This window comes from Heliangelus exortis, chromosome 5 (genome assembly GCF_036169615.1).
Source record: "Heliangelus exortis chromosome 5, bHelExo1.hap1, whole genome shotgun sequence".
NCBI lineage: Eukaryota > Metazoa > Chordata > Aves > Apodiformes > Trochilidae > Heliangelus > Heliangelus exortis.
Window position 1 is genome coordinate 39543440 of NC_092426.1, and position 23476 is coordinate 39566915.

The following is a 23476-nucleotide window of genomic DNA, read 5'->3' on the forward strand; positions in this document are numbered from 1 at the left end:
AGAATGGCTAGGAATATAAAAGCCTCTCAGTTCTTGGAAGATTCAGGTTTAAGTCATGTAGCTGAATTGTTCCAGGTGAACACAAGTACCCAGAGAAGGATGTGCTAGACCATTTGTGGGTCACAGCTTCTTTAATTTCTACAACAGAGTTGACCACTTTGGGTAATTGCACACTGGTGTCAGTTTTGTTGGCACTTGGGTTTCCCCATTCCTCACAAGCCTGAGTTTGCCTCTCTCATGGTTGGGCTTGTGATGAAGACATTTCAAAGAAGCAGTGTCAGAGCTCTGATGACAGCTCTTGGTGAAGGCGAAGTAAACTTCAAAATTTTGCAGTGGAGTTGATGTGGAGCAGGGAAAACACACAAAGTTATCCTTGTTTGGGATCTAAAGTACGCTGAAATTTTTTGTCTCTCTTCCTTGGGGTGTTTGTAGCAACTGCACTATTTCTGGAAAGCCTCTTCAAACAAGTCATTACAAGAGGAAAAGAGGAATGTCCAAATCGTCTGTTTCATTCATCATTCTGAGAAAATTATTGATCTTTGCAGTGCAGGCTTTTATGTGCCATGCTGAACTCTGAAAAGCTTGGGAGATTCCAGGTGGTTAAAAATACACAATTCTACTGGAGCTGGCTCTACAGAACCTTCCCTTGTTGTTTCCTGGAAAGTTTGGGCAAGAGAGAAACTGGAAGTCAAGGAGATATTTCATCTGAGATGGTGACAACAATCTGCAGCGTTCCCATAGCTCATTGAATACCCTAATTTTTTCCTACCTCCTTTTTTGGTTTTTAGGCCAATGTCACAGTTTTCTTCTGCTGCCTGACCCTGTGTACATCACACAGATAATCCATCTGCTAGCTAACTGTATTTCCTGGGGCTCCCAAAGGGAATACCAAGCAGTAACTGCAGGCTGGGTGCCTCTCCTTAGCCATAGTCCCATTATTGTCACAAAGCTCAGTCCATATCTCATGGGGGGGTGGGCTGTAATGTCCTGTACTGCATGAGGTGCAGCTGCAGACCACCTGCCCATTTACTCTGCCCATCCCGTGATGGGTAGCTATGAATTCTTCAGTTGTTTTGAAGATCTTAAGCTTAATGACAGCTTGTTTCTTGAACAGACACTGATGCACATCTTGCCTAAAGATTACTGCTGCTGTTTGAGAGCTTGGGGAGATGTTGCTGGTCCCCTCCCGTGAGGGGCTGCCTGCATTCCTGTATCTCACTATCAGGATTGCTGTGGGTCCTGTTTCAAGTGGTTGAGCAGTCTGCCCCCCAGATGGCCAGAACTCCAAGAGAAAGGGTTGTTCCTTATTGTTTACACAGCCCCCTTAGCTTTGGCATTGGATTGGTTGTGTTGTCAAGGAAAGACTGAAAACTCCTGAATCTCTGAGTTCATCCCTTACTTGGAAGATCTGCTGGTTACATCTGCAGTGACATTACAGTGAAAGGAAGAAATAGTTTCATAGTCAACACATCTAAAGAATGTCAAATGTCACAGCATTTCAGCTGTACATTGCTGTCACTCTGACATTGTACCTTTTTTCTAGCTGTTCTTAAGAGCCAATCTTCTGTTCTTTTGGGTTTGCTGTGTCTGTATTTGATAGATTACAGTGCCTGTTATTACCTGATGTCATTTCCCTTGTTGCTACCTACAGATTGAGGATCACCAGTGGTGATCTCTGCTTTTCCACAGGCCTACAGTTATCCAAGAATATACATTGTATTTATAATAACACAACTTCAGATATTAGGGCATTTCTTAACATTTCTTACTTGGCTTTTCAGTGCCTCAAACTTGAGGGAAATTCATACATTTTCATACCATGAACCTCTTTGTTTGCATCAGGTCTGTGTCCTTTGGAGAAGGCTAAATGTCCTTTTAGATCATACTCAAGATCTTTAGGATTATATGTGCTTCAGAATATGCACAGAATTAAGAAAGATTGCATGGATAAAACTGGGTGTCCATCTAGTAAATAAAGTTTGAGCTGTTATTTGGTTGCTGTAGTCACTAACATACTGGAAACTTTAAACCAGGCTCTTTTCTTTCTCATCTTTTAACTTCTTTTTCTGCTTCTGGAAGCTGACAGAAGTTTTGGCTGCTTCTCCTTTTTTGCTGTTTGCTGGTTTTGCATGTCAGGAACTCTGAATTCTTTAAGCTCCAACTTAAACTATAGGATGGGACTTTGAATTAACAAAGACATTAAAGAGTTGACATTGTCTTTAGGATTGCATTAGATAATGTTCCCCAAGTAGGTGGGAAGTTCAAACTTGAGTCATGGTTCAGGCTGTCAATGGATTCAGGAATAGCACACTGCATCAGTTAAACTCTTCCACTGTTGTTTGAGATTGGAAGATCACCATCAGGAAGGCAGCAGCAATGCATCTAGTTATTAAAATTAAGAAAATAATGGTTTTGTTAGTGTCTAAAGAGATTGAGCCAGACACTGGTACATAGTCTTTTAAAGCTACTTATGTACAAGACTCCCTGAAAAGCCCAGGATCTTATGTTGATCCATGAACAGATTTGACCATTGCCCTCTTTAAACTATTCATTAGGAAACCTTTCCTTAAAAATGAAATTGGTTTTGAATTAAGCTGCCAGAAATCTTTAGCTTCTAGTGTGTTTTCCTGTTGCTTACCAGTTACAAGTTAGTCTCCCTCATTTGTTTTCTGATTTTCCTGTGCTCTTAAGACTATTTCCTGATGATTGTAGGGGCTGTCTGCATGCTTCAAAAGCAGAATGAATTCTGCTGTACACATCTTAGATGAACAGGCTTATGCAACTTAAGGGGAAAGTTTTTGAGTGCTTATTCTTTATTGTTTATTTATCTTTAACCTTCCATCTCAAATTATGGGGATAATTATGTGACCTGCTCTTTCACTTGTTTATTTGAAAAATAAGGAAAATAAATTTTTAATATTAGACCATTTTCTGGATCCATTCTGGATCTGTTTTCTGTTTATTTTATATCTTCTCATCAGTGGAAAAACTTAGTCAAAGAAACAGCCCTTGAATGTTTTAATTTTGTTTCAAAATTTTATTTAAACATAAAAATTAATAGGAACAGATATCTTTCATCTACATCATAAAACTCTCAATGCAGAATTTTATAAATAGTTTATTGAAAGAGTAGCAATAAACTTATGAGGAAGAAGTGAGGTTTTTGCACAGCTGTGTAGCACTGTTTGGGTGCTACACATGGATTAATTTTCCTAGAATTCTTGGGTTTCTGGTTATTATTACCAATAGATACAGGGAGCTGTGAGGAAACTGGGCCATAGGTATCCTGTGAGCAAGGCATGTGCAGAGCATAACCTGTTAGCCAGAGGCAAGCTGTAAAGTTGCAGTGTTACCAATACTCATATTGTATTCAGGTTTTTGTGAAATTACAGCTCCTATGGACAGAACTAGAATGCCTTTTATTTTTAGGGGCTTTGTTTTGGTTTTGTTCTTTTCTACAAGATTCTAAGCTTGCAAGGATATAGAGAAAATCCTGAGGATGTGATGCTGACTTATACCAGAAATGTTAAAAAAATCTAAAGGCCAGGAAAGACTCTCCCAACATTAAAAAAATAATAATTAAAAAAGTTAAATTATTTATTAGGCTGTTTTCTGTTATATTTCCAGGAGACTGATTTACAGCTCTGTGACTTTGACTCTTGGATGACTTCATGGCTGTGGTAGAAAAGCAGGCTGTGGAAATTGTGTGTCCTGCCAGAATCCCAAGTGCCAGGCTGCATTGCCCAGGTGCTCCTGCAATGGAGTTGTGCATGGAAAGGGATGGGAACAGGGAGCTCTGAGGTGTATTCATCAAGGCAATCCTTGTCTTTCAGGGAAGTTACCAATGGGATTTTGGGGGGCAGATTTCTTGTACCAACTGCAGTAAATACTCCCCTACTGCTTTGGGCATATTTGTAGCTGTCACAGTGGTGTGACAGGACTGTAGGTAGCTAATTCTTGTGCAGTGACTGCCAACCAGGCTGAGCCCTAAATGTTTATTGGCTTCCTGCCTTCACTGAGCTCCTGGCTCCTGTGGCTGGGCTGCTCTCAGTATGAAAGGCAACTGGTAGAAAGGTAGCTCAGGTGTCTCTGCACTCCACTCACCACACTGACAGCAGCATAAATACATCTTCTGGTATTCCTAAGGTTTGCATCACTTCATGTCAGGTGCCACATGAGAACCACATCCAAACCAGAAATCAAAACAATCTGTGTTTTAAAATCCAGAGAAATATGGAGCATCTGCCTTTGTGTTTCTCAAAGGCTGGCCATTTTCATCTGAGAAATATTTGTTTTCTGAGACTGTACCAGACTGACAGCTTCCATCTCCACCCTTCTTCTGAAACATGAGGAAGGGTCCAACTCAGGCACTTAGGAGATCTGTAGAGTTTGGATTTTGGTTGTGGCAGGACAGGCTGGGCAGGAGGTTGAAGACCAGCACAACAAAAAACTGGCACTCAGAAGTACAAGTTCTCTGCAGCTCCAGCCATCCCACTTCACTCTTTGTACTTTATGAAGCCTCCCAACTCCTTCATAGCATGCTGCTGTTTTAAAATAACTGTGGAATTTTTAAGCTGCTCTGGAGTAGAAGAGCAAAGTGTTATGTTCAGCTGTGAATGAAGATGGCTTTATGCAGATGGCAATCAGTCCCTCTCCATCTTTAAGCACAGATGACAAGCAAGTTTATTCCACTGTGAGAACATGGTCCAGCATGTGCAGAGCTCACTGCCCTGGGCTGTGGGGTCAGATTTAAGCTCTCTGTGATTTGCTTCATTTGTTACTGGAACTTGAGATGCAGTAATTTGTGGTAGCAACCAAAGTAGCAGTTGTGGATTCCAGTTTTCACTCATTCTGACTGGTACCTTCCTTCTCCTCTTTCTTTCTTCATCACACAGCATTGATCACTATTTACTCAGCTGTGGCCTGGAGACAGGAAGGAGCAATGTGGTCATGCACCCAAACTGCCCTTGTTTATTCCAAGCAGCTCTTGGCACAAAATATGGTGCATGGGCAAATGTAATTTTCTGCATGGTCTTCACTGACCTTGCCGTGAGGGATAGGAAAACAGTCTTCACAGCAAGCTGTAGGTAACTCCAGAGGTCTGTGGTAGTCCCTTTCCTGTGGAATCAGTAACATCTGTAGTCTGAGGAACTGATAGGAGTTATTGGTTTGGTGCCTGGGGTGTCTCCAGGCCTAAGAGATGCATCCTTCAGTCACTAAATTCCTGCTCTTTCTCCAGGCATAAGAAGCAAAGGGCTTCTTTCTTTGGAGAAGGAAATTCTTCACACCACTTCAGCTTTGTGTGCAGTTCCCATCCAAACAGACCATTTGCTCAAAGGCTGAAGCTGCAATTAATTCCACTTGTATTGAGAATCATCTTCACCCTCTGATGTGCTGGCTGGAGAGGATCTCTGCCACCCATTCCCAAAGTCTCTCTGAGCAGACTTCTGCTTTTCCTATGTTGTTTTGTTGTTTTGTTGAGGGGTAAGGATGAAGCTGTGAGTTGTTATGAAGAGCAAGGAGGAAAAGGCAGTGTAAATTACTACATATTTTAAAAGTATATTATTTCCAGCAAGTGAGAGATCTCTATTTATGTATATGCAAAACTAATGCTTGCTTAGGGCCCAGTTACCCTCTCAGGGTAAAAACCTCATCATCCAAAAAAACCCCTTAAACTCCTTCACCTTCAGGGGGAGAAAAGAGAAGACTAAGCCTCAGAATTAATGAACAGGGGCTTTGCTGATGAAAGTGGGCAGATTATCATCCCAGATCTGTCTGTTCTGAATGCATGAGGGATGCTTTGTACACTGTTGGACACTGCACTGTGAAAATCTAAAGAGGATCAAAGCAGAGCAACAGATAAGACTGGACAGGGCAGGGAGGGATGAGAGGGTAAGAGAAAGTTAAACACATTTAACTTTAAATAAATGAAGATATCAGCTAAATAGGTTGAAGAAAATACATTATGAAGAAAGGGTTTTTAAAAGGATCTGTTGACAAATGAAAGGAAGAAATAATGGAGAGCAAAAGGTATCAGGATGCATAAATAAGAAGGTGAATTTAAGCAAACAAAAAATGTAAATTAAGTATCACATAAAGCTTCCAAATGGTGTGGCTCCTTCAAACAAACACATAGACTTTTTAGACAAAGAAGTTTAATGCCCAGCATTATTCAAAGCTAGATTTAGAAAGTCTTGAAGAGTAGTTGTAAGAGAGCCTTTTAATGCCCAACTTCCCTGTTTCCCTGTAACCTGCTTCCTATGCTGAGTCTGTGAATGTGATTTCTATGAAACTTACATATACTTACATGTACCTTACATGCTCAGATATTTTTTTGAAGAACTAAGGACCAAAATTGTTATTGCTAGAAATGACTGCTGGTGTAGCAGAGGAAACTTTCTTTCCTTTATGTTATGTCATGAAAGAAAAATGGGGAACTGACTGCTCAGTTAAAAATGTGCATCTTCCTGCTCATGATAACAGTCTTTTTTCAATAATATTGTTTTGCAGTCATACATAAAAGCTGGTGATACTTTCCCTGATGACATCCAAGGAACTCAATAGCTAACACAGCAGGAGAAAACCCCACTGTTCCTGTGGGTGCCATCAAAAAGGTGGTGAGGTCACAGACACACTGTGCAATAGAGAGCAGCCTCCAATTTGTGATTAGTAAGAAATGGAAATACAAAAAAACTTACAGCATCCTCCATATTCTCCCAGATATCTGTAATTTCAGTGTTGTTGTGGAGATTTAATTCAGGTTTTGGGAAACTGATGTGTTTGTCCCTCCACTAGAAGCAGCTGCATAAATCCCTGCAGTGCTGTAGTTCTGCACCAGCTGAGACTTTCTTGTGCTGCAGCACATTTCTGACTGCAGAGGTGGCTTTTCCAGACAGAGCAAAATCACCTTCTCATAGCATGACCCTAAACATAAGGTGTTTTATTACACAGAAAGTTCTCCCCAGAGCTATGGACAGCTCAAAGTAGTACTCCAGAAAGTGTCTGTAATGGATGTCAAAATGTGACAGCTGTTCTTCAGATACAGGGTTTCCTGAACTGAAGATAAACCCAGTAACTGTCTCTTCTCTTTCCCCCACTTCCCTGGCTAATAATGTAGGCACAGGAAAAGCCTAAAACTTGGTTTGGTGGCAGCACTCCTGCAGAATTTCTTTAGTCAGTACTGAAAATATTGATCTGGGTGGTTTGGATATCGCAGTGAAATGTCCCTGTATTGCATACCTGCCTCTTGCAACATCTGAAAAAGGTGCAATGTTTTCCCTTTCTCCCACTTTTGTCAAAGTGCCAGGCTTCAAGGAGCTGTAGAGATATGAAGAAGTTGTGACTGTCACCTGGGACAAGGTTAATTATTTGGACTGAAGCTCAAGGAAAGCTAAGATGTGCCTGTGGCAGAACTCCTCATGCTCTGTACCTCAGTCCTGATCCTGTGCCCTCTGGATCCCCTCCCTGACTTCTGCTTTGCTGTACTCCCACCCCTGCTTCTTTCTCCCATACTTTGTATTCTGCTGTATATAGAAGTACTGCAAAATTGCTGTTGTTCAGCCAGGCTTCTCCTTAACTCCAGTCCACAGCCTTTTGGACTAGGAACATACAATCATGTAGGGCTTTTTGACATCAGGATGTTTCCATTCCCTTGGGATCCTGTGAGCTTCCCAAAGAGTCACCTCTTTTAGACTCCTGCTGAACCACAGAGGCCTTTCTTGACCAGTCTTTGACAGAGCTGTTCTCTAAAGCATGAATAATTTGATTTTTTTTTCCCCTTGTGTTTTTTGGATCTTTGTTCTGTGCTTCCTATAATACGGTGACCAGATTTGTACACATCATTCCAAAAGAAACCATCCAGCTGCTTTGCCTAATGCCAAAGTAATAACATCTGTGGTTTATACTCTGTAGCCTTCCACACACAACCCAAAAACCTTGTTTGCCTTTGTTACTGCTGCCAGATGTTCTGTGGATAGTTTTCAGGCATATTGTGGTGAATGACACCATGCCAGTGAATTTCAGCAAATTTAAGCAACTTTTAAATTATTCCTTTTTCCACATGGTTATATTCAAGTCAAACCAAACTGTGTTCTCACTTGAAACTTCCCTGTTTTGGTTACCTCTTTTTCATGCTGAATCACTCCCTACCTGTTACCAGCAGTTTCTCTGCAGGAGCCTCTTCAGAAGGATTTCCCTTTTATCATCTCTTTCTGATGGTCTGTGCTGGAAACTGCCCCTGAAAAGCCCAGTTCTGAAGGTCAAGGGAGCAATTTTATTTTCATTAGTACCTGGTCTATGTGAATTGAGGCTCAAATGGAATATGAGGGGGATTTTTTCCTCCTAGAGGGGAAGCCAGGGGAGGGAACAGACTGTTATGATGTTCTCACCTCTTTTCCTGCAGATCTGCTGACAGCACAGGAATACCACTGCCTGCTGCAGCTGCTCTGCCCTGACTTCCCAATGGAACTGACTCAGAAGGCAGCGAGGTGGGTCTGCATCCTCTCTTTGAAGGCAACATCAGTCCTACACATGTGGATTTAGGATCTAGATCTGTGGGTAAAGGTATGGACAGGGACTTGAAGATTTTAGGGAAAAGAGAGACCACGTTCTGAGGCTAAGAATGGGGTGGTTTTCTGCCAGTGAGAGAGTGCATGTTTAAGGTATACAGGAAAGGAAATATTGGTGCAGAATTCTGCTGCTGACTCTAAGTTCAGAAGATGAGTTGCATATAAGAGTGTTACCCAATGTGGCTTTAACTGACATGGTTTTAAACTATTTCAAATACTGTTTGCCACCTTTAAATTGTGTTCCCTTTCCTGCCCCATCTCCCTCTGGTTGATCATGTTTTAAAGGTACCAATCTCTGCAGGATTGCCAGTGGTTTAGAGTGTGTCAGCTAAGAACATGGTAGCTAATCTGCTGGAAATTTTACTTTAATCTAGCCAAGGCCCAAAGCAGAGAGATGGCTCAGGACACTGATAATGTGATACAGATTTTTTTACTGATAGTGCTTGCTGGTTCCAGTGTAACACAGGCAGTTGATGATTACCTATCTGACAGTGAAAATGTAATAAGGTACATGCATCAGTTGGGGTGGGGAGTCAGTTCAGACCTCAGCAGGAGTGCACACACATATATATAGAACCACAGCAAGGTTACTGGATAAATGCACTCATTCCTGGCCATCTCAGCAGAGGGGACATGGAAATTTAACTTTTTTCATGGACCTAGATACAACATTTAGAAACAGGATCCAGAGACATGGTCAGGACATTAGCTGCTTGCTGCCTATGTTGTTCATGGCCTAAATAGTGAAAAGTGTGATTTTCTGTCATCCTGTTATCTTTCTTTAGGCTTATCTTAGGCTAAAGAAAGACACTCAGCTGGTGGGCCTTTGGGGGTCCAGAGAGTACAGTTGCTTGGCCTCCAATGCTAGACTAAGCAGGAATGCTAACCCTGTAGCAGGGATGTATCAGCTGCTTCCTTTCATGGAGGTGCAGAAGCACCAGTCCCATACACACTGGTGTGCATTTCACAGGGGGTTCCAGCTCAGCTGGGCAGGAATTTGTGATGGTGCAGGGAAAGAGACTTCAGCATATATACACATGTTGTGATGTTTGTGTCAAGGAATTCAATCCATAAGGCTGCTGTAAAGCAGAGGCCTCGTTCAGGGGCTTGCTGCACTGCTCTGCCTGTGCCACAGGGACAGACAAGGAGGCTTTGGGAGCAGGTGTTGGAGGGAAATGAGATCTCTGCCAGAGGCACCCAGGCTCAGGTGGAGATGACCTCACCCCTGCTTTTGGCTGGCTGGAGATTTACTTACCCGTTGGTATTTCTCTGTTACAGCCTAATCTGGTTGAACAATTTTAACAAAACTTGTCATATTTCTAAACCATCTTTCTCTTTCCATCCAACTGTTGCTTGCTGTCTTGTCCTTTTTCTTGTCTCCACTTCCCACTGTCCTCCTTGGTCTCTGCCAGTTAAAAGGTGAATTCTGTAGGCTGTCTTCCAGCACTGGTCAACTGAATCCTTGCAGAGCCTGAATGTCACAAGCAAACCTCCTGACATGGTTCCTCTTTCAGTCTGCACACCCCCAACAGTTTTGTTGCTCATTTCCTTGGGAAAGGAATGAAATAAAGTAGCAGCTGGAGTAGGCACAGCATTCACTGGTACAGCCAGGACCTGTGTAATTGTTGGAGGCCTGGATGAAAGAGCAGTTAAAGTCTCAGTGCTGCATGACTGAGATGATCTCACAGCATGGTGCATTTCACTCCTCCAGGAGCTGTTGCTATGCACTGATAACAAACACTGGGAATAAGAACTTGAAATGTCAGAGCAGAAGAATAGAGGCTACAATATAGGTTTTATTAGCATTATACAAGAGGGCTCCGTTTTTCTGTTCCTGGTGCTGCACAAATGCAGAAGTCATATCCAAAAAAGAACCAGGCTATCTGGGTGAAATTTCTTGGATGTTTTTTTTTCTTCAGAGGGCTATAACCATTAGCAGATTGAAAATTTAATCTACAGAGATATCTTTCACCATCAGAGACACCTTTTGGCTTTCTGATTTTCGAAACTGCAGAGGGACAGAATATTTCTGGTTTGGTGCCATGATTTCAAGATCTCCACCTGAGCACTGATTCTCCTCTTGTAGCAGAAGCTCAAGGTACTCACTGGCTGGATTTGGGTAGTGAGAGCTGAGTAGTCCACAGCTCCTGTGCTGGTTTATGTGGTATTGGAGCTCATGTTGCACTCATCAGTGCAAAGGGAAGTGTGGCTTGCAAGCCTGTACTCTTGTTGTTAAAGGACTGCCTGAAAGTGCAGTTCTTGCCCTTTTTCTGTGTTCCAATTATTTTTTGCTCTGTGTATTCATAAACAAACCAAGTCCCTGAAGTCTTGTTTGAGCCAGCCCAGCCATAAGCCAGACTGTGTTAGTTAGCCTTTAATGGTAGCAGAGAACAGTAGAAGTCCTTTCAGCTTTCCTGGTCTAGAGTTTGTCCTGGGGACATCCTGTCTAGGCTGGGTTCTGAGTTTTTAACCTCAATCAGACCATAAAATTTCCCCACTGACACAGTAGGGAGGCTTTCCTGCCAGCCAAACCCACTTGAACTCTGAAAGACCACTCTACCCTTCCCCACCATCCCTCAGGTGGCGGCATCTTCAGTCCTTTCCAAAGTTTCTTCTTGATTTTCATTGTTCACTGAGTGCTGACTACTGACTTTTTTAAAGAAGTCTGTGGCCCTGAGGGCTTAAAGTCTAATTTGGACAAGAAATCAATAAAGAATCTCTTGAAATATTAGCTACCTGATGAACTCTTTTGAACTGCAGTTCACACTTCCAGATTTTGTACTCGATTTTGGTCTTGTTGCCTATGTTAGAGTCTATGGCTGGGGTTTTGGTGTTTTTTCTTCAGGGAAGAGGCTCAGATATGTTGCACAGGATGCTGTCCCAGCTCTCAGGGTGTGTGGGGCAGCAGGCAGCTGCAGTCAATCTCCTCAGAACTGATTGTCTTGGCTTTAAAGACTTTCAGCATTTCCGGAGCACAGGCTCCTGGGCCAAGTGGAGTCAGTAACCCAGCACCAGGGTGCACCTGTTTCTGGTTAGGCACTTCTCCCTCACATATGTGCCATACAGTCTTCCACAGAGGCTCCTTGCTGTCTTTAGCAGCAAGAAACATCCAGCAGATTCTCAGACCTCTGCCTCCTACTTCCTCATGCTCTTTCCTCTAAGAAAGACTGGCACATGGTGCTGCACAGCACAGCCCCTGACCCTAGCTTGAGATTTAATAAGTGAAATGATTTGATTATCATGAAGTAATATTTTCATGATGTAATATTGTCTCTCTGCATAATGAATAAATATTTAAAAAACCTCCCTGCTGTTGTTTTCCTGCATCTCCGGGATGCAAAAACGCTCTGACAAAAGCTTTGGAACTTCAGCTTTGAGGGTATCTGGGGGACAGACCACTATTTCAAAAGAGGGAGTGCATCTTATCAGTGATGTGGCCCTTTGCATTTCCAGTGCTTAAACAGTGGTTGGAAATGCCAGTGGTTGAGCAGCATTGCCTGAGAGATGAAGATGCTCTGCCTGCCAGCTTCAAAGCCATTTCCTTGATGTGGCCACTGACAATCAAGTAACATGCTTATTAGTGAGAATTAAGAACTGAAGCTACTGCTTCTTTAGACAGGAGGAGGAGGCTTGTGGAACATAATAAATAAATCAGAAGCACTTTGACATCTTCAAAGGGTTTTGTTTTAAATACTGGCTTTTCTCCTGGGGACCCTCTTAGCCCCAGTCTTTCTTCTTTGAGATAATTAATTCAAGCTGTTCTGCATGTTTGATTTTGCCACAGTGAACAGAACTGGTCTGAGTGGCAGGGAAGTCTTGCAAGATCCCAGAGCTCTTCTGGGTCAGCCTCCCACACAGCTCTCTGGAGTCTTTTCCATGAGATAGAACAGTGTTTCTCCAACAATGTGTTTAGACCATTGATCCTGCAGGCGTTGGTCCATGGATTGCATCTGGCTCTGTGTTCAAAAGGGTCCCTCAGATGACCTGTGCTGTGGCTACAGTGAAGCTGTAATCCTTTTCCTCTGACATGACATACCAGATACTGACTCTGCAGGATCAGTAGACCTGCACACAGCAGAAAAAAACCAACAACCTTTCTTTGGCATTTCCAAATACTGTTCTTTTCCCATCAAAATGGACTGTTCCCCTTGTTCTCCAGTTGGAGCTATCATTTATCTGCCAAAGTTAGATTTTCCCCAGTTCAGAGACTGTCCTTTTCAAATTTTAATTTTATGAACATTTTTGCCCTAAATTTCTCCTGAAAGACAAAGTTTTTTCCTGAAAGGAGGAGTTGAACTTTGCTATCACTTCATCTTTATGGCTTGTAGGTGATACTTCCCATATTCCATGAGGTATGCTTCAAAATAGGAATGCAGGTAACACCCTGCACACACCTGGGGCTGAGCAGAGAGAAAGAAGACATTGTGCCTGGCCCAAGAAGTGTTCAGTTTCCATGCAATTTGACCTAAGAGTCAAATGATGGGCCCGATAGATGTGAAAAGAGACCAATTCATTCATCAGGAAGGGAGGATAGGATCACCACAGTTAGTAATTAGCAAGCTGATTGTTGGAGCCATCTTATTTCCTCTGTAGCCAAGTGGAGGTTGAGTATGGATGGGGAATAACTGCAGTTATCCTTATGAATCTGAAAACATAGCAGTTTGATGAACTCTGGCATATGGAGGAATAACAGAAATCTCATTCTGCTTACACCAGTGTAATACTTGTGTAACTGTCCTGTCTGTAGCACAGTTACTCCTTAGGTAGCCACGTGAACCAGTCTTGCAGTTTTTATGCCAAAATTTCCTCCATCATACCCACAAGGCTCTGGATGCCTGATGTCCCTCCATGCTACATCCATGATCCATGCTGTTCCAAAGGCTGTGATAGCACTGACATTCAGGATCTTCTGGCTGCAGGTTCCTAAGCTGCCTTCATTTGATACTGTGGTGAAATGGGTGCTCCTGTTCCTCTCTCCTAACCAAGCAATCCTCAGTTGCACATAGTTCCCCAGCTCCATTTTCCCAGGGTTCCTGGTTACAGACTTAGTTCTTTGGTAGGTGCTAAACTCTTTCTTTCATCTTATCCTAGGATTGTGCTGATGGATGATGCTATGGATTGCCTGATGTCTTTTTCTGATTTCCTCTTTGCTTTCCAGATCCAGTTCTACTACTCAGGTAAATGCTGGGAAGCTGCTGACTTCACCCACTAGTATAGCATTACAACTTTATAGTCTCTGCTTTTTTTTTTTAAACTTGTAAGGATATAGTTTTTTACAGAAAATATATAGAAAATGGAATCTACTGACATAAGACATCACTGATACAGAGAGATGAGGAAGCTTCCTAAGAAGGTTACAAGTTCTTGTGAATAAGAAAATACCTGTAACTGTTATGGCTTATGCATGCCTTGAGACATAGATTTCCAGCTTTATCTAGAGCATGTTAGCACCTAACAATTGACTTTTACTAGGAACATGTTTTTTTTCTTTACCTTAATACATCATTTCTGCCTCTGAAATATTGATCCCTGTTGGAGATAGGATAAGAAAAGCCCACCAGCTGGTGCCTTGAAAGGAAAAGAAGCCAGACAAATGAATGCAGTTCTTCCCCCCAGTACTGGTCCAACTATGAGCTGGTTTCAGCTCAAAGATTTTCTGAGCTGGGCATAATTTCCACGGATTTAGGAACCTTTAGTGAACACTTTTCCAGTCTCCCCTTGAAATCACATAAACTTGTAACCTCCTCAGCACCTTTTGGCAAGGAGTTGCACAGATCCTCCACCTGTCCCATGAAGAACCACCTCTCTTGTTTGATTTTGTTTGAAGGGAAAGTGAACAATTAATTCCCATCTACCTTCTTCATGTTGTTGGTCATTTAATGACATCCTGCCCTTCTCCCCAGCTTGAGTTTTAACTAGATGAGGGACTTATTTTAAAATTCTTGACAGGAAAACTACAAATCAAGCCTTGTTAGTTTGTTTGTGTGTATTTACATATTCTCACCCACACATACACATGTGTAAAAATCCCTGGGTATTTTTTAACTAAAGTTTCAGAAACAAGGAGGAGAAACTTGAGTGAGCATTGAGGTGCTTATTCAGCACAGGGAGACTGCTTTAAAATATATTGGTCTATTTGTTCTAAGGCCCCTCTAAAATGTAGTTGAGGAAAAGGAATCTCATTCAGGAAGCTGCTTAAGCAGGCAAAAAGAGGAAAGTATTTCCTTTATCAAAGTTAGACAGGTTCCCAGGCTAATGGAGGCTGCTGGGTTGCCACTTACACATCTCCCAGCACAGAGCCCTTGCTAAAGGCCTCAGCATCTTCCTGCACAGCTCCCTCTGATGGGCAGAGCTCATTGCTGGCCTTGACCAGGAAAAAAGAGGTCCAGATTGGGTACTGGGAGACACTGGCTGTGGTCAGAGTAGATTTGGGTGGCCTGCTGATCTGATCCAGTCTGCTGTTTCCCATCTTTCTCACAGTTAAGAGTCAGCTGCTGCCCCTAATACAGAAATCTCTTTTTCTCAGTACTTCCCCTGTAATCCCTCTGTGCATACACTGACATTATTTGTGACTATTGTTAAAAAAAAAACAAAAACCAGTTCAAAGTTGTTATTTTGGGTTGGGCAGAACCAGGTTTTTCATACCTTCACCTGGGGACAGAAGCTGTGTTTGGAAAGTTTTTGTCTGATAAAAGAAATATTTTCACTGAGCTGCAGAACCTCAGCACAGCCTCAGGGCCCACTGCCACCCTGCCTCTCCTTTCCACCCACCTCACACCATCACACTTCCATCCACTGGGGATTTAAATGTCACTGGAGTCCCCGCAAGCCCCTCCTTGTGTACAGACACCAAACATCCCTGTCCTGCTCACCCAGGCACCACACACACAGCCCCATCAGATGCTCTCCCACCAACCCACACACATGCAAACCACTCCAAATGGAATCTAGATTTGTAAACTGCTGACCACATCCATAAACAAACTTGTTTAAAATTAGGCTCTTGCAGTAAACAGTGGGTAGTATGAGGAGCCTGGGGAGAGGCTTTCTGCCAACTCTAGCCCTGACCTGCCCTGGCCCTTCCTCTAGAGCCCATGTTATATTTACTTTGGAGCAGCACAAAGACAAGCTGGGATACAGCCTGGAGCCCTGACAAACTTGCTTCTGTTGCAGCTCCATATAGTTTCTCCCCACCTTGGATGAGTTCTTAGCAAGAGACAGAGATGGAAAACTTTTTAGGCTTTGCAAAGTAGTTTTGTGCTCTACATTAGCTCTCACCCTGCTGTTTTACCTGTGCACCAGCTCTAGCTGCTGTTCCCTTGAGAAGAATCTCGTTCCACAGGATGAGTGGCCTCTCATAATCATCCTGATAGAAAGAAGCCAGCAACTTACATGGAAATGGCCATTTGGGCTTGCATAATATCTGATCTGAATATGGAGGAGGCCACGGGGTTGTGCTTATTCCTGTTGCTGTGATGTACAATACAGAGCAGGGCTTGACAGTTTAATCCCTAGAGGATGCTTTCCTGGTTATAGCCCTGAGTTTTAAGTCATTTTTTGTCCTGGTTTGTTGGTTTGATTTTTTTTTTTTTCAGAGTTCCTGGAAAGTGTGGCAGCCATTTATCAAGATCTCCTGGCTGGAAAGAACCCAAACACTGTGATTGTGCCAACATCATCCTCTGGGCAACATCGGCAGCGGCAGCCCCCAAATGACTGCAGCCCCCTTGATGGGGTAGAGGCATCTCTTTTCTACCAGTGCCTGGAATCCTTGTGTGACAGATCAAAATACAGGTATGAAAGGAGTCCAAAACCCAGATTTGAAGTCTCTAGAACCCCTTTGTAAGGCTGGAGCTGTGAAGAAATACAGGACTTTGAACAAGCTGTAAGTCCCAAATAGACCTCATTTGAGGAAGTGTAAAGGGAGAGTTCATAGCCAAACCAGTTTAACCAAAGGAGAGAAACATGGAACTAATAAATATAGGGTTTGAGCTGATTCTTGAAGGAGTGGGTTTATTTGTGTCTCTGCTTTCCTTCTCACTTCTGCATTGGTACTTTTGTCAAGGAGACAGACATCTACCATCATGAGTTAACTAGAGGAAATAAGTGCAGTTGTGCTGTTGAAGCACAGGAAGGGCACACTGCCTTTGTACCTAGACAAGATCACACCACTAGTCTGTAACAGAGCCTTTGATGGAGCTGCTCTCCAGTTACAGATCCCAGGCACATCACCAGCCTTAGTCTAGCAAGGGATGGAGAAATTCGAGGCCTTATTGTATAGCTTTGTCAGACACTTCCTTCATGGTTTCTTGCAGGTAGCAAACACATGCTGTGCTAGGAGATCATGAGTTAAATCCACAAAAAGAATCAGAACAGAAGTTCCACCTACATCCTGCTTTAGATGTCTGAATCCAAACTTGTGATCCACAAAATTATTGGGGAACTAATGTCCAGTACTACAGATACCTAAGCATGAAGATGCCAGGTTGTTTTGTTGTTTTAAATAACAAAATTTCTGCATTCCCTGTATATCCTGAGGGCTTCAGATATTGTGGTAGGTCAGGCTCTGCACAGCACTGTGAAGGGAGCCATTCCCAGCCTTTCACCAGCTCAGCATTCAGCCAGGCTTTGGTAACCACTTTACCTGAGGGATCACCAGCCCACACCCACATCTTCCAGGAGCATCACTATATCACTGACTTCAACACTTCCTCTTCATGAGGCAGTTTTATTTTTCATTAAATCCTTTAAGGACTATTAGGCAAGAGCAAGAATCACTATGATGACATTGCTTAGAAGCCAGGGGTTAAGGTGAGTGCAGGAGAGAAGAAAGGGGTGTGTCAATTTAGTCCCCACCCAAATAGTGTTTTCTGACATATTTAGGCCATTATTGAAGAGGTTTTCCTGCCCTTTGGATGACTCACATTGATAAAGGGGGGTAACAGTAGAACAGCCCTCATGAAAGTTTACTGTCTGCCAAAAGAAAGGAGTTCCCAGTTGACTTTTAAAAAAAATATTCTAAGACTTGGGATGTGTATGCCTCTGAGTAAATGTAGGCTTTTCTCCCTGCCCCTGGAATGGATACAGGCAGGAGTGCTCCTAGGGATGTAGCCCAGCTCAAACACCTTGGTTAGCAAATGGGTGGCAGATAAAATGCTAAATAAGCAAGCTGGTGGCTGTTTTCATCTGAGTCAAGGCAACTAGGCAGTGTTAGAACAGGCAAAACCATTTGATCTGGGTCTTGGGAAAGAAAAAGGTTATATTTTAAAAGACAAAATGACCACTTTGTCTCTCTTTTCCTAGCTGTCCACCTTCTGCCCTTGTGAAGGAAATGTTGAGTAGTGCACAGAGGTTGACCTTTTATGGATTCCTTATGGCACTTGCAAAGGATCAGAGGATCAATAGAGCCCTAGGTAAGACTCCTGTGACTGGTACAGCTTTAGATTTTCAGTCATTCTGCATTTCTGTGGAATTTCCTCTGTAACTATGGCCCAGATTTTACACTGTCAGGAAGAGAGCGAGGGAAAGTTTTTCATCTTTTTGTAGATGGATTAAACTTTAAAAACATAATGCAGCACCTTACCATCTGCTTGAAGCTGAGAAGCTTCTTCAAGGATAAAATTAAGTATGAAAATCTGCCCTAAGAAAGGAATATTTTTCCTAAGACAGTTGATCATTTTAGCAGGACTGGTGTTGACTATAAAGGCTGGGCAGAGGTGGCCAGGAGACAAGGTGTCTTACTGGTGTTGACAGTACTGAACTGGAAACAGTTCAGTAGTGCTGCTTTTCAGTGGTGCCCAGCAAGAGGACAAGGGGCAACAGGCACAAATTGGAACACAGGGAGTTCAATTTAGACATGAGAAAAACCTTCTGTGCTGTGAGGGTGGCAAAGCACTGGCACAGGCTGCCCAGAGAGGTTGTGGAGTCAACTTCTCTGGAGACATTAAAAACCTGCCTGGATGCAACCATGTGCTCTAAGGCATCCTGCTTTGGCAGGGGGGTTGGACTAGATGATCCCTGGAGGTCCCTTCCAACTCTGGTTCTGTGATTCTGTGAGTTGAAGTCCCATGCTATGTTTTAGCCCTTCATCCACAGATTTCAAGTGGCTGCTGATGTCAACAAGAAAATGAGGCAAGAAACAAGAAAACTCTGCTGCCTCTGTGGCTCAAAAGTCTCAAAGCTCAGCCTTTCCAAGCTTTTTGTTACCTTCTCAAGGCAGTGTGATCTTGCTAGTATGCTGTTAATCTATGGCCTGCTGAAAACCTGGTGGTATCATAAAACACAAAACACTACAAATTTCTGTACCTGACTGCTGTGGGAACCAGAGGGATTTCCAAGCAGCATCTCACTGCTCATTTCCATGTTGTGCTGGTCAATATTTTTCTATAGCAAGGCAGCAGTGTTGCACTGAAGAAGGACAGTTTGTCATCCATATGTAATTCAGACTCACAGTTCTGTATTATCCCTAAATGCATTGCTTGTGCTCTTCCTCCTCTTGCAAAAGGGAAGAGATAGAGCTTTTTGTTTGACCAGACTGTATGCAGGAGGCATGCTTGGATCTGTGGAGTCCCAAATCCTCACCTTCACTCATCTCCACTCTGCAAATCACCCGGCCAGTAAGGGGAGATTTTCTCTGTCTTTGGGTAGTTATCTCCTCTCTTTATTTCTTGAGTATCTGCCCATCCCTGTGTTACAAAGACAAACCTCAGTGAAACCTTGCCAGAGGCTTTGTTCTTTTTCACAGGTGTGTGCCACAGTCAGGTAGAAGTGTCCCTTTTCCTGGCTGAGCACCTTCTTACAGCAAAACATTGAAGCTGCTGATGCTGCTCTGGGGCAGGGCTGCTTACCCAGCAACATGGAGATTGCCCATCAAAGGTGCATGAATACAGCCCTGCAATCCCCTCTGCAAACAGGCTTAGGAAGTGGTGTATTCACTGAGGAAGGTGATGCCTGGATTGCAGCAAGCAAAATCTTTTTTTTTTTTCATTTTTCCTTTGACCTACGAAATCCACTTCTAGTCAAGTGCAAAGAAAAGAGATGAGCAGAGAAAAAAAAGTAAAATCCTGCCTACAGCTTCCATTGTGCCATCTACAAAGTGTGTGGGGTTTGGTTCCCATTAATGTGGGCCTGTTCCCTGGCCCTTTGCCAGCCTCCTGCCAAGGCCTCTCACAGAGGAGGGGCAGCAGCCACAAGTCTGACAGGTGCTAGCATCTTGGCAGGGAAAAGAGGATTCTTTTTTCGTGGTGTCTTTTAATCTCTCCTGAAGGGTGATTTCAATAGTCTTTGGTCTGTAGGGGATCACAAGCTCCCCAAAGCCCTTCAGGAAGGGCAGTTCCAGTCAAAAGAGCTTTTGGTCAGGATGCCTGCCTTCTCTCTGGTCTCACAAAGCTGGTAGCCCCTTGAGGAACAAGGGTAGGGATTAGAGCAGCTTGTTCAGGCTGGGGCTGCACTGATGAGTTTGTCAGGCAGGCTGCAACCCACAGCCTAACCCCAGTGTCAATGTTGATTCATGAATCCTTTAAGCATTATTTACTGACTCCCCCAAGTAATTCTTCTGCCCTAGAGACCTCGCTGTGCATTCTGCAAATGCAGAAAACAAGTTAAGCTTTAGCTGATATTCTTCTAATTGAGCCCATGGAAGGGAACAGGCTGGGGCACTTCACCAGACCTCCTGGCACTCTGTGGCAGTGCCAGGCTTTCTTCTTCATTTGCAGGAGGGGAAGACCAGAACTGGAAGACGTGGGGGACTCAAGTCTGGTCTAATCTGGCTCTAATCTTTTAGGCACTCACTGCTACATTTTTGATCCCTGCTGGCAGAGTGGCTGTGTGAGGCAGGGGACTCTCCAGCCTCTCCTTCAACTGCAAGGTGCCAGGGCCAGAAACCACACTTGTGTCCTCCCAGGGAGTACAAAGCCCCTTCCCAAAGATACTGAGTGTAGCATTCAGGCCTCCTGAGAAACAAGAGCACTCCTCACTGTATTGTTGGTACACATTACAAAGTGTATTTTTCCTGGTGTGCAGTGGCACTGTCCAGGCTGTTGATAAGCAATTCCTGTCATCTCTGTGCTGGCTCTGTGATCCCATGACCTCTGGGAATGGAGTTTGTTACAGAATTAGGAAGAAGGGATTTCCCTAAAGCCCCATCTTCCTTTCTGGGCTCCTTCTGAGATGCCAGTGTCCTTTCAGAATGTCAGGGATGATCAACCAGCTGCTTTAGTCCTGAACTACACCCATGTCCTCCATCCTGAATTGGGTTCCAATGGTGAAAAGGAGCATTCTGATCTTATTCTCTGAGGTGGTACCAAATTACTGGCCCAGCAAGCAATGATAGAGCACAGTTCATCATCACTTACTCCTGCAACAGAGTCAATCTGGCTTTCCTGAATTCCCAGGAAAGCAATAGACTTACACCTGTGGAGTATTTTGATCCCCAAGCTCAGTGCAGCACAAGGAATGCAGGGGGCACACAAGGACCTGTCTCCTGGCATCTATAGCACATGCTTCAGGCTGTGGCCCAGAAAACAACACATCTATGGCTTTGTTAGGATCAGGGACCTGTGACTGTGTTGGGCAATAAGCAGAGGCCTGAAGGTGACAGACTGTCATCTCTCTGACAATCTGTACTCATTGGTTTTGGTTTGTTACAGGGAATGGAAAGAGCCAATCCTTAGAGTTCTTCAAGTTCTTTGGGAGGTGAGACTACTGAAAGTGCCTCCCATTTAGTCTGAGCATGTGTGAAGGACAAATAATAAACAGACTGCTCTAGAGCTCACTTGAAACCTTCATTTTAGAAGATGCCATTATCTGTCATTATCTGTCCATGACCCTCAACTTCCAGTGTCTGTTTCTCTAATAGGCATAAGGAAGAGTCTGCTCTGCCTTGCAGGACAGATTTTTGGATGCTGCTATAGCTTGATCACTTTTCTTAAGACTGAATAGCCTAACTCTGCTTTCTCTTGCCTTTCTTTTCTTTTTTTTTTTTCCTTTTTTTTTTCTTTTTTTCTTTTTCTTTCTTTTTTCTTTTTTTTTTTTTTCCCAGGGGCTTTGCCAGATAAAGCAGACTTGTTTCTGGACCCTGCCATGGATCAGGAACTTGAGAAATTGTAAGTGGAGTTTCCTGATGTAGAAGGTAAAGCATTAGATTAAAGGTAGCATGCTAACAAAGGTTTTAGTAAAGTGCTGTCCCTATTCCTTTGCTCTACTATGAAACAGTGGAAGAGCCAACAGAGCAGCCTGAGAAAGGGTGTCTCTCTTTAGGGTGCCTTGGGGTAACTAACAAAATCCTTAGAAAAGGCAAAGTGTGACTTAAAGAAGAATCTAGAGGAAGCAGCAGTCTCTAATGAACAGAGAAAATTTTTTTGTATGGTGAAAAATAGGAGTAGTTGTAGGACACAGGTTCAGTGCAGAAGAAAGAACTGCTTAAATGGGAAGAAAGATTCACAGAGTGAGTACAGGAGGTGGGTGTTCCCCCTCTGTGCCATGGACATCTTTCCATCCCTGTTCTCTTTCAGGGTAGCCCAAGTTTCAGGGCTTTCTCTCTCCGGTCCCACCAGCTCCAGTGGGGACACCCCTGCCCGAAACTCACCCAGGATTAACTCTCCCTGGAAACCTCTCCACCAAAGACGAAAAATGGATGCTGAGAGTGAAGGCTCCAATGAAGAGACAGATTCCTCTGAAAACTGAAGCTTGTGGGAAGTTTTTTTGGAAAAAAGGAACCCGCTGGAGGAACAGCACCTCCTCCCAGAGCATCTGACAGTGGGTTCTGTCCACGTCACCCGTGTGTCTGTGTGTGTGTCTCTGCCAGTCTCCACTACCAAGCCCACCCATCTCTCTTCCCAGGAAGAACTGTGCTTTTTTCCAAATTCTCCAAGAGCTGCTCTGCAGAAGCTTTTTCCAGCCGCGGTTTTGCTACCCTCTGCTGGCAGCCAGGACAAACCAGCAGACACTCTGCCTCCTCTTGGAACTCGCAGTTCAGAAGGTGCTGGAGCACTGGGGGTGCTGGTGCAGGCTGCTTACCAGGGGTGTGTTCAGTAGCAGTGTTCAGCCTTCGCTTAGAGTTCACCAGCAGCAGCTCTGCACTTGTGCTCCACTGTAATTATTCCCAGTAAAGCTGCCCCGGCGTATGATCCAAGGTAGAGAAATTCCCAGGAAAGGAGGGCTCTGGTGTTGCCATGCCACCTGGCTCTGCTTCCTCCTCCCTGTGTCTAAGACTTGCCAAAACAAATACAGCAAACAGCTGAGTTGCAGTGACTACTGGATGGTGCCCTCTGGTTCCTCTGCTATGCTGAGGTTAGGGTTAGGCCTCTCCACATTGAGTGGAATTTTCCACGTTTGTGGAAAAGCAAACTTTTGAGGGGTTGGATGAGAGTCTTTAAAATCCTTGGTCACAGGTGACCTGGCTTGCAAGCATGCAGAGCATCCAGAGGGGTTGGGTGGGCAGAAGCACCAGGGGACAATGAAGCTCTTTCTTTTTCTTTCTGTAAATAATTGGCATTTTTGTAGCATCGTGGTGTAGCCCTTACAGCTACCTTAAGCAGCATCTGATGGGGTTTGTGGTACTGAATGCAGTGTTTAACCCTGACCCAACCCTAACCCAGGCCCTGTGCCTCAGCTCCAGGGGCTGCCTCCTGCCCGGGGACTTTCCCCGTTTTTCTGGGTTCATTGGGAGCCTCCTGTTCATGGAGCTCTGCGGCGTCTGCTGCCGGGAGCTGCCACCCCCGAGCTCCTGGGTGGATTCAACACACACCGGGGCTGCTCTAAGGGTTAATCCTGAAACTGCTGCTGAATCCGTGCCGCAGCCCCACCTGTGGAGGTGGTGGAGCGGGTTGGTTATTTATTTATTTATTTATTTATCACTTATTTTATTCATAAACGCACTCGCTGACCGCTCTTTCTCTCCCATTCGAGTGACT

At 43.8% G+C, this 23476-nt stretch overlaps 1 protein-coding gene across 2 annotated transcripts in view; it reads left to right on the forward strand.

Moving 5' to 3' along the window:
• Positions 1-23452, forward strand: part of CSTPP1 (centriolar satellite-associated tubulin polyglutamylase complex regulator 1) — a 73280-nt gene extending 49828 nt beyond the window's left edge. For both annotated transcript variants that reach the window (XM_071744922.1, XM_071744923.1), the window contains 6 exons: positions 8402-8486; positions 13659-13744; positions 16163-16358; positions 17868-17977; positions 21604-21667; positions 22076-23452. In XM_071744922.1, the coding sequence (XP_071601023.1) occupies positions 8402-8486; positions 13659-13744; positions 16163-16358; positions 17868-17977; positions 21604-21667; positions 22076-22247 (713 nt within the window). In that variant the 3' untranslated portion in view covers positions 22248-23452. The remainder of the gene's footprint in view (positions 1-8401; positions 8487-13658; positions 13745-16162; positions 16359-17867; positions 17978-21603; positions 21668-22075) is intronic.
• The last annotated feature ends 24 nt before the right edge of the window (positions 23453-23476 follow it).